This window comes from Mytilus galloprovincialis, chromosome 7 (genome assembly GCF_965363235.1).
Source record: "Mytilus galloprovincialis chromosome 7, xbMytGall1.hap1.1, whole genome shotgun sequence".
Classification (NCBI taxonomy): domain Eukaryota; kingdom Metazoa; phylum Mollusca; class Bivalvia; order Mytilida; family Mytilidae; genus Mytilus; species Mytilus galloprovincialis.
The window spans coordinates 80,540,365-80,551,080 of NC_134844.1; the positions used below are offsets into that span (position 1 = coordinate 80,540,365).

The following is a 10,716-nucleotide window of genomic DNA, read 5'->3' on the forward strand; positions in this document are numbered from 1 at the left end:
CCATTTGTAAAATTTCGTTGCATTTGTTTTGGAAACTTCAAATAGTGTTTTTAGACAGTATCCAGCTTCATATGACCATGATCATATTATATTGTGCTATTCATTTTCACATCCATTTCTCGTCAACTTCCTTTAACTGAATACTTGAAACTAGCAGGGTGTAATTGCTCACATTTCCAACTTTCTATATGTATTTGATATTCTGACTTATTAATTTCAGTTATACATGTACTTTGATATTTTACTGCTTTCATTTTACAAATTCATTTGAAAATATTTTTGGATTGGATTTATTGTTTATATATTTTACAGTAAGAAATATGCAAATGACCACAATAGACAAAACTAGACTTGAGAAGGAGGATGTCAGCTGGTTTGACAAAGACATTGATGATTTAGAAATAGGTGAGCCAGTATCTGAAGAACTAGAGGACATTGACCAGAATCAAGGTACAGTGAAGTTGATAGAATATATTTGAATTCTAATTATTAGGACATTTATTCTATGTAATGAAAAAGGATATTAAAAAAGAAAACAGATATAACTAAATAATATATTGGGGTTGATTAGTCAAGGTTTATGACCCCTTCTGGGGCCTGTCAATTTTGAACTTTTCAAACTGCAATAGTATCAAAACAGCAAATGTACTGAATAATACAGATGGGCCATTTTTGTCGAGCCACTTTTGTTGCAGAAAGCTCGACATAGGGATAGTGATCCGGCGGCGGCGGCGGCGGTGGCGGCGGCATTAGCGTTAGCTCACTTCTTAAAAGCTTTATATTTTAGAAGGTGGAAGACCTGCATGCTCCATACTTTGTATATAGATGCTTCATGTTACGAAGTTTCCGTCAGTCACATGTCCAAATGTCCTTGACCTCACTTTCATGGTTCAGTGACCACTTGAAAAAAAAGTTCAAATTTTTTGTAATGTTGAATTCTCTCTTATTATAAGTAATAGGATAACTATATTTGATATGTGCGTACCTTGCAAGGTCCTCATGTCTGTCAGATAGTTTTCACTTGACCTCAACCTCATTTCATGGATCAGTGAACAAGGTAAAGTTTTGGTGGTCAAGTCCATATCTAAGATACTATAAGCAATAGGGCTAGTATATTCAGTGTATGGAAGGACTGTCAGGTTTACATGTCCAACTGGCAGGTGTCATCTGACCTTGACCTCATTTTCATGGTTCAGTGGTTATAGTTAAATTTTTTGTGTTTTGGTCTGTTTTTCTCATACTATATGCCATAGGTCAACTATATTTGGTGTATGGAAATATTTTATGATCTTTATGTCAGTCGCGCAGGATTTATTTGACCGTGACCTCATTTTCACGGTTCATTGCACAGTGTTAAGTTTTTGTGTTTGGTCTATTTTTCTTAAACTATAAGTAATGGGTCAACTATATATGTTGTATAGAAGCATTGTTAGCTGTACATGTCTGCCTGGCATAGTTCATCCGACCTTGACCTCATTTTCAAGGTTCATTGGTCTTTTTTTAGTTATCTTGGTTAATGTTAAGTTTATGTGACAGTTGTAATAAAGCTTAGCTTTATACTTAGGACTATCAACATATCAATGATTAGTATAGAAGGCGAGACATTTCAGCGTGTGCACTCTTGTGTACATATATACCAAGGTGAAACGTCGTGCAAAGTATAAATTTTTTATACGACCGCAAAAATTTTAATTTTTTGGTCGTATATTGCTATCACGTTGGCGTCGTCGTCGTCGTCATCGTCGTCGTCGTCCGAATACTTTAAGTTTTCGCACTCTAACTTTAGTAAAAGTGAATAGAAATCAATGAAATTTTAACACAAGGTTTATGACCACAAAAGGAAGGTTGGGATTGATTTTGGGAGTTTTGGTCCCAACATTTTAGGAATTAGGGGCCAAAAAGGACCCAAATAAGCATTTTCTTGGTTTTTGCACTATAACTGTAGTTTAAGTGAATAGAAATCTATGAAATTTTGACACAAGGTTTATGACCACACAAGGAAGGTTGGGATTGATTTTGGGAGTTTTGGTTCCAACAGTTTAGGAATTAAGGGCCAAAAAAGGGCCCAAATAAGCATTATTCTTGGTTTTCGCACAATAACTTTAGTATAAGTAAATAGAAGTCAATGAAATTTTAACACAAGGTTTATGACCACAAAAGGAAGGTTGGGATTGATTTTTGGAGTTGAGGTCACAACAGTTTATGAATTAGGGGCCAAAAAGGGGCCAAAATAAGCATTATTTTTGGTTTTTGCACCATAACTTTAGTATAAGTAAATAGAAATCTATGAAATTTAAACACAAGGTTTTTGACCATAAAAGGAAGGTTGGGTTTGATTTTGGGAGTTTTGGTCCTAACAGTTTAGGAATAAGGGGCCCAAAGGGTCATAAATTGAACTTTGTGTGATTTCATCAAAAATTGAATAATTGGGGTTCTTTGATATGCCGAATCTAACTATGTACGTAGATTCTTAATTTTTGGTCCCGTTTTCAAATTGGTCTACATTAAGGTCCAAAGGGTCCAAAATTAAACTTAGTTTGATTTTAACCAAAATTGAATCCTTGGGGTTCTTTGATATGCTGAATTTAAAAATGTACTTAGATTTTTAATTATTGGCCTAGTTTTCAAGTTGGTCCAAATGGGGGTCCAAAATTAAACTTTGTTTGATTTCATCAAAAATTGAATAAATAGGTTCTTTGATATGCCAAATCTAACTGTGTATGTAGATTCTTTATTTTTGGTCCAGTTTTCAAATTGGTCTACATTAAGGTCCAAAGGGTCCAAAATTAAACTAAGTTTGATTTTAACAAAAATTAAATTCTTGGGCTTATTTGATATGCTTTATCTAAATATGTACTTTGATTTTTGATTATGGGCCCAGTTTTCAAGTTGGTCCAAATCAGGATTCCATATCAAGTATTGTGCAATAGCAAGAAATTTTCAATTGCACAGTATTGCACAATAGCAAGAAATATCTAATTGCACAATATTGTGCAATAGCAATTAATTTTCAATTGGAGTTATCTTTCTTTGTATAGAATAGTAGTTGATAATATATGTTGGAAATTTGCCAGACATGACTATGATGTCATTTTCTATTTTTATTTGCCAATAACTTTATGTAAATAACTTCATTGGAAATTTGCCAATATAAAATGTTGCTGATGAAGCTTTTTTTCCTTATCTTATCTAAAATGTTTTTAGATAATGTATGTTGGACATTTGCCAGACATGACTATGATGTCATTTTCTATTTTTATTTGCCAATAATTTTATGTAAATAACTTCATTGGAAATTTGCCAATATAAAATGTTGCTGATGAAGTTTTTTTTATTGTTTTATACATAAACAATGTATATTCACTTTTACTACCAACCAATCTTTACCATTCAGTGATAACAAGCACTTTATTTTACATTTTAATATTTTATGATGTATTTAAAAGAGTAGTTATTGTTGCAAACTCCATTAGAAATTTGAATTGATATCAGTTTTGGAAAAAGGGAAACGGGGATGTGAAAAAAAGGGGGGTTGGGTTAAATTTTTCTCATTTCAGATTTCATAAATAAAAAGAAAATTTCTTCAAACATTTTTTTGAGAGGATTAATATTCAACAGCATAGTGAATTGCTCAAAGGCAAAAAAAACCTTTTTAAGTTCATTAGACCACATTCATTCTGTGTCAGAAACCTATGCTGTGTCAACAATTTAATTTTAGATTTAAAAAGTTTGAAGAAGAAATCTTTAATTGATTTGTAAAATCTTGACATTTGTTTTGTGTAAAAAAAAAACCATGTAATGTCAAAAATTTGATCACAATCCAAATTCAGAGCTGTATCACGCTTGAATGTTTTGTCCATACTTGCCCCAACTGTTCAGGGTTCGACCTCTGCGGTCGTATAAAGCTGTGCCCTGCGGAGCACCTGGTATAGTTTTATTGCATTTAATAGAAAAAGGGATTTGGTGAATATAAAATGAAGAATTTTGTAGAAAATCCACAGACTTTAATACAGAGATTTTTGTTATAAAACTTGAAACATAGTTTAGTCACTTGTTTTTCTATGATCAGCTAATGAAAGCTAGCGTTTATTGATCACAAAAAGTCATAAATAACCTTGAAATTCCAAAAACACCTTGTGCTGATTCACTAAATTTAAGCTCAACCTAGAAGGTGTACTTGAGTTAGTCCATATTTTTTTTTATTTATTTATACCAATACTTAAATTAATAAATTTGTTTTAAGGAAATCATTGCTAGCACTGCATGCAATAAACAATTTTGTCCGATTTCAATTTTTTAAGTTCGAATTTGAGCTCAAAATGAATATTAAAAGTGAGAAACATGACAATCAGTAGTGTCAGAATGAGGAAACATGCACACACTGGGAATTCAATGGCATTACAATGACCTCCAAATGTATAGAGCGCCATTGATGCCAAATAACGGTGGTCTGGGTACCACTGTATTATTATGTCACCTGCACAACAAGGGTTAGTTATAGAATCTCTGGCCTTTTCAGTCATGATATCATTTAATTTAATGTTAATGGTGTTTCTTTTATTCCATTGCTATACAAATAACCATTTTGATGGATCCTAATGAACTTTTGACACTTGTTATAACATGTATAATAAGTAAAAACTAAAATCAGCTTCAAGTATGTCATTTGGAAATTCTTGCATTATCATTAATTTGTGTTATTGATTACAAGGATTTTAATTCAAACTGAACTCGTGCAATGGTTTTTTTGTATTCTTTTATAGTACAAAGATATCAAAGACGAAAGAGAGAAAGTTTCTCAGGAGGAATAAGATTTCCAATAGATTTATGGGTAGCTTTGTCATGTCAAATACTACCAGAGCAGATTCTGACGTTTGCACAGATCTGTTGGGCATCAAATGCTGTTGTACATACAGTACAGTTCTGGAAACATTTATACAATAGGTAGGCATATTTTTATAATGTCATAATAATAGCTTTGTCATGTCAAATACTACAAAAGCAGATTCTGACGTTTGCACAGATCTGTCAGGCATCAAATGCTGTTGTACATACAGTACAGTTCTGGAAACATTTATACAATAGGTAGGCATATTTTTATAATGTCATAATAATAGCTTTGTCATGTCAAATACTACCAGAGCAGATTCTTGACATTTGCACAGATCTGTTGGGCATCAAATGCTGTTGTACATACAGTACAGTTCTGGAAATATATAATTTTAGTTTCTTGTGTATAATTCGGAGTTTAGTATGACTTCCATTATCACTGTTCTAGTATACATATTTTTTAAGCGGCCAGCTGAAGAACGCCTATGGGTGCAGGAGTTTCTCGCTGCATTGAGGGCCCATTTGTTGCCTTCGGATGTTGTCCGCTCTATGGTCGAGTTGTTGTCGCTTTGACACATTCCCTATTTCCTTTCTCAATTTTATACAATAGGCATGATAGGTAGGCATATTTTTTTAAAGTCATTATAATATTTTCTTAATTAGGCAAGTCCTAAAAGCTTCTCCGCATTTACCTTCTTCAGGCGTACAATATCCTGGTCTGTATGATAAATGTTGGGTATACATAAATAAGACAGCAACCCAAAACCACGGTATAGCCCAAAGACATCATGTAACAATCTTCAACAATATGTCTATGTAATATATCAAGCTTTTAATTAAAAAAAAAGAAATAAATAGACTATCAAATATCAGCCAACAACACCAATGTCCATTAAAACATAATAAAAAGAATATAACATAAACCACCTATGAGGTTCTAACATAGGAATGGCATATAAACCAGGGATAAAAGAGGTTCATTTTACATCTCAACTCTCCCCATGTTAATGCTGAACAGAAGAAAAATATGTAAGATAGCACCTTTGCCCTGTTTACATATAATTACAAAAATAAATCTACCATAAACAGGTAAAAACACTACAATTGTGTTTTGATGAGGACAGAGGTCCGCACATGTTTTCATCAACCTGATGTTAGATCACATATATATCCACTAAGGAGCCTTTTTGTATAGCTATAGACAATATATGTCAAGTTATAATACTCTTATTTATGATATATCAATTATGCTGTTGTACATATTCCCTTTAAATTGTAATTTCAGATTTTACTTTGAGAAAAGTGAACTTCCAGAATGTTTAAGAATAGAGAACCTAGAGAGAATACATGGACTTAGACAGAGAGTTATTAGATCATTGTTCTACATCTATCCTCCTTTTGTAGCAAAGATCAAACGAACAATGCCTTTTGAGGATGAACCACATTTTTTTATTGGCCAAAGATGCATATTTACTTGGCATGAAAAAGTGAAAAATGTGTATAATTTTAATTTCAAATTCAAAAAAGAAAGAATATATGAAATTAACAAACTGAAATATTTTAAAGAAACAACTGACTTAAAAAATGGCTACAGAGATTTATATTTCAATCAAGAAAATGATTATTATGTTTTAGAAGTGACTTGCCAGACTTTCCTATCTGTACCTTCTGTGATGGGACTTGTTTTAAGTAATGTTTATCTTAAGTTAAGTAGCGGTATGAGATACCATTGTTTAAAGTTAGTTTTTGATACTAATATAAAAGGCATTCCTGTAGGTAACAGAAAGTTCATTGAAGATACTGTTATGATTCTAGATCCTGTCTTAAATGTGAAAATATATCCTTGGTGGCATCCTAAATATCCATTCCTTAATAATTAGCTAATTTATTGTAGTCATTGTATCAGTAACAGAAAAATGTGTCAAAAGTTTAAACAAAACATTACTAAAAAAAATGGAGTTATCTACCCTCAATTAGAAAAGAAGATTTCCAGTTATTGCATTTGGCTAACTTTCAATACTCCAATATTAAAGTCTGGGCTAGTTTTATGGGCATGAATTTCCTATAATTATACCTTTATTTCCTGATAGGATGTGTATAATATGTATAATTTTTATCTTGTTCAAGTGTAATGCTTTTATTTAAGGAGGCTCGCAGGTACAAAAAAATCAGCATCAAAAATCAAATATTTAAACAATTTTATTTTTTTATTACAAATTTTATTTATTACACTATAAGTTATTACTTTATGATATATGGCACAAAGATCAACCAAAAAAAATCAATATATTTTGGCCCCAGATGACTTTTTAAATGTTTATATCGTTGCAAAACCTCCAAATTATCTCCCTTTGGTGAAAAAAATGCATTTTTTTTGCATTAGATTTGAAATATCTTTTTAACTTATCAGTGACCTATATTTTTTTTATTTTTTTCATATAAGCTGTACTTAAACTAAACTAGTGTATGATTTCTGTAATTTAGTTCTTTTTTTATTTCTATATTACCTTTTTCTTCCTACTACAAAATGTAGTTCAACAGTAAGCAAATACCTAAACAAAAATGCATGCTTCATTTGAAGGGAGATTGTGAGCTTAAAAGAACGTTGACACCATATTTTTATTTTATTTTTCTATTAGGTATGGAAAAAAGTTTATTTATAGAAAAAAGTATCGAAATTGGATTATTCTATAAAAAAATTGATTTATACCCGCGAGCCCCCTTAAGGATACATTAGAAACAGGACATTTTAGTGTTCCAATTTATTTTCCTTCAACAGTTAACATGATTAAATGATTTTGTTATTACATGTATTACTTGTTTATTTTAAAGAAGTTATCTTTTGTATACAGGTGTTGCATTCATTTTTTCAGTCTCAAGCTGAACATGAGGCATACTAGTCTCATGATAAAAAATTGCCAAAAAAAAATCTTTTGACATGCTTTTAAAGGATAAATTTTGACAGAATATTACTTATCATTTGAATATCTTATTCTTAAAGTCATATGAAACCTGAAATTAAAAAAAATGATGCATATGTATTTTTATAACAAAATGGATAGTTTTCATTATTTTAAAACTTATAAAGAATACTCCTTCAAAAGTACTGGTGTTATAGACCTGAAATACTTTTTTCTGAAGAAAATTCCTTAATTTGTCCAATTTTAGAAGAAATTTACTTTTTTTTAATTGCATGCTTCCAGGAAGCAATTCACCAACATATTTTCTGTATGCAAAGTGACCTAAGCGTGAACCTTCTCGTAAAAATCTGGTGAACAATACCCATGGATCTGTCACTAGAATAAACTATTATCTGATTGTACATGTAATCACGTGCTCAATATCCATGCTTTATGTTGATTGTTTACTATAAGGTGACAATCGGTAAACTTCAGAGTCAAAACACGGCATTTAATGAGCTACCATATTTGTTAAATCATAACAAACAGAGAGAAAAAAATTTGACGATTATACAATATATTTGCGTAAAAAATGATAAAATCATGCACAGAAGACTAAGTTTATGATATATACATGCATTAGTTCAAGAATTGGATAAACATTATTTTTCACCAGTCACTCGTTTCATATGACTTTAACAGGGGCAGATCCAGCCATTTTTATACAACCGCAAAACTTGAAAAATTTTTGGACGTATATTGGTATCACGTTGTCGTCGTCGTCCATAGACATTTGGTTTTCGCACTCTAACTTTAGTAAAAGTAAATAGAAATCTATGAAATTTAAACACAAGGTTTATGACCATGAAAGGAAGGTTGGGATTGATTTTGGGTGTTTTGGTCCCAACAGTTTAGGAATTAGGGGCCAAAAAGGGACCAAAGAAGCATTTTTTTGGTTTTCGCACTTTAACTTTAGTATAAGTAAACAGAAATCTATGAAATTTTAACACAAGGTTTATGACCACAAAAGGAAGGTTTGGATTGATTTTGGGAGTTTTGATCCCAACGAATTAGGGGCCAAAAGGGTCCAAAATTAAGCTTTGTTTGATTTCATCAAAAAATGAATCATTGGGGTTCATTGATATGCCAAATCTAACCGTTTATTCAGATTCTTAATTTTTGGTCCGGTTTTCGTCTACATTAAGGTCCAAAGGGTCCAAAATTAAACTTAGCTGGATTTTAACAAAAATTGAATTATTGGGGTTCTTTGATATGCTGAATCTAAACATGTATTTAGATTTTTTTACAACCGCAAACATTGAAAATTTTTTGGTCGTATATTGGTATCACGTTGGCGTCGTCGTCTGTGTCGGCGACGTCGTTGTCGTCGTCCGAAGACGTTTGGTTTTCGCACTATAACTTTAGTATAAGTAAATAGAAATCTATGAAATTTTAACACAAGGTTTATGACCACAAAAGGAAGGTTGGGATTGATTTTGGGAGTTTTGGTCCCAACAGTTTAGGAATAAGGGGCCAAAAAAGGGCCCAAATAAGCATTTTCTTGGTTTTCGCACTATAACTTTAGTTTAAGTAAATAGAAATCTATGAAATTCAAACACAAGGTTTATGACCACAAAAGGAAGGTTGGGATTGATTTTGGGAGTTGAGGTCCCAACAGTTTAGGAATAAGGGGCCAAAAAGGGGCCCAAAATAAGTATTTTTATATGACCCCAAAAATTGAAATAATTTTTGTCGCATATTGGTATCACGTTGGCGTCGTCGTCGTCATAGTCCGAAGACTTTTGGTTTTCGCACTATAACTTTAGTTTAAGTAAATAGAAATCTATGAAATTCAAACACAAGGTTTATGACCACAAAAGGAAGGTTGGGATTGATTTTGGAAATTTTGATCTCAACAGTTTAGGAATTAGAGGCCAAAAAGGGCCCAAATAAGCATTTTCTTGGTTTTCGCACTATAACTTTAGTTTAAGTAAATAGAAATCTATGAAATTTTGACACAAGGTTTCTGACCACAAAAGGAAGGTTCGGATTGATTTTGGGAGATTTGGTTCCAACTGTTTAGGAATTAAGGCCCCAAATAAGCATTTTTCTTGGTTTTTGCACCATAACTTTAGTATAAGTAAATAGAAATCTATGAAATTTAAACACAAGGTTAATGACCATAAAAGGAAGGTTGGGATTGATTTTGGGAGTTTTGGTCCCAACAGTTTAGGAATAAGGGGCCCAAAGAAGCATTATTCTTGGTTTTCGCACCATAACTTTAGTAAAAGTAAATAGAAATCTATGAAATTTATACACAATGTTTATGACCACAAAAGGAAGGTTTGGATTGATTTTGGGAGTTTTGGTCCCAACAGTTTAGGAATAAGGGGCCCAAATAAGCATTATTCTTGGTTTTCGCACCATAACTTTAGTAAAAGTAAATAGAAATCTATGAAATTTATACACAATGTTTATGACCAAAAAAGGAAGGTTAGGATCGATTTTGGGAGTTTTTGTCCCAACAGTTTAGGAATAAGGGGCCCAAAGAAGCATTATTCTTGGTTTTCGCACCATAACTTTAGTATAAGTAAATATAAATCTATGAAATTTAAACACAAGGTTTATGACCATAAAAGGAAGGTTGGGATTGATTTTGGGAGTTTTGGTCCCAACAGTTTAGGAATAAGGGGCCCAAAGAAGCATTATTTTTGGTTTTCGCACCATAACTTTAGTATAAGTAAATAGAAATCTATGAAATTTAAACACAAGGTTTATGACCATAAAAGGAAGGTTGGGATTGATTTTGGGAGTTTTGGTACTAACAGTTTAAGAATTGGGGCCCAAAGGGTCCAAAATTAAACTTTGTTTGATTTCATAAAAAATTGAATAATTGGGGTTCTTCAATATGCCGGATCTAACTGTATGTAGATTCTTAATTTTTGGTCCCATTTTCAAATTGGTCTACATTAAGGTCCAAAGGGTC

At 32.0% G+C, this 10,716-nt stretch overlaps 1 protein-coding gene across 1 annotated transcript; it reads left to right on the top strand.

The window, feature by feature from the left end:
* The first annotated feature begins 305 nt into the window (after nt 1–305).
* LOC143083774 (putative transmembrane protein 183BP) lies at nt 306–7,677 on the top strand. The gene is made up of 3 exons (XM_076260092.1): nt 306–450; nt 4,764–4,944; nt 6,116–7,677. The coding sequence occupies exons 1-3, from the start codon at nt 321–323 to the stop codon at nt 6,708–6,710; spliced, it is 906 nt and encodes a 301-aa protein (XP_076116207.1). The 5' UTR covers nt 306–320; the 3' UTR covers nt 6,711–7,677.
* The last annotated feature ends 3,039 nt before the right edge of the window (nt 7,678–10,716 follow it).

Excerpts from the sequence above, each read along its gene's own strand:
- LOC143083774 (XM_076260092.1), top strand. The coding sequence starts at position 321 with ATGCAAATGACCACAATAGACAAAACTAGACTTGAGAAGGAGGATGTC. Across the intron at positions 451-4,763 it reads GGACATTGACCAGAATCAAG|TACAAAGATATCAAAGACGA; the intron begins GTACAGTGAAGT and ends ATTCTTTTATAG. Across the intron at positions 4,945-6,115 it reads TGGAAACATTTATACAATAG|ATTTTACTTTGAGAAAAGTG; the intron begins GTAGGCATATTT and ends TTGTAATTTCAG.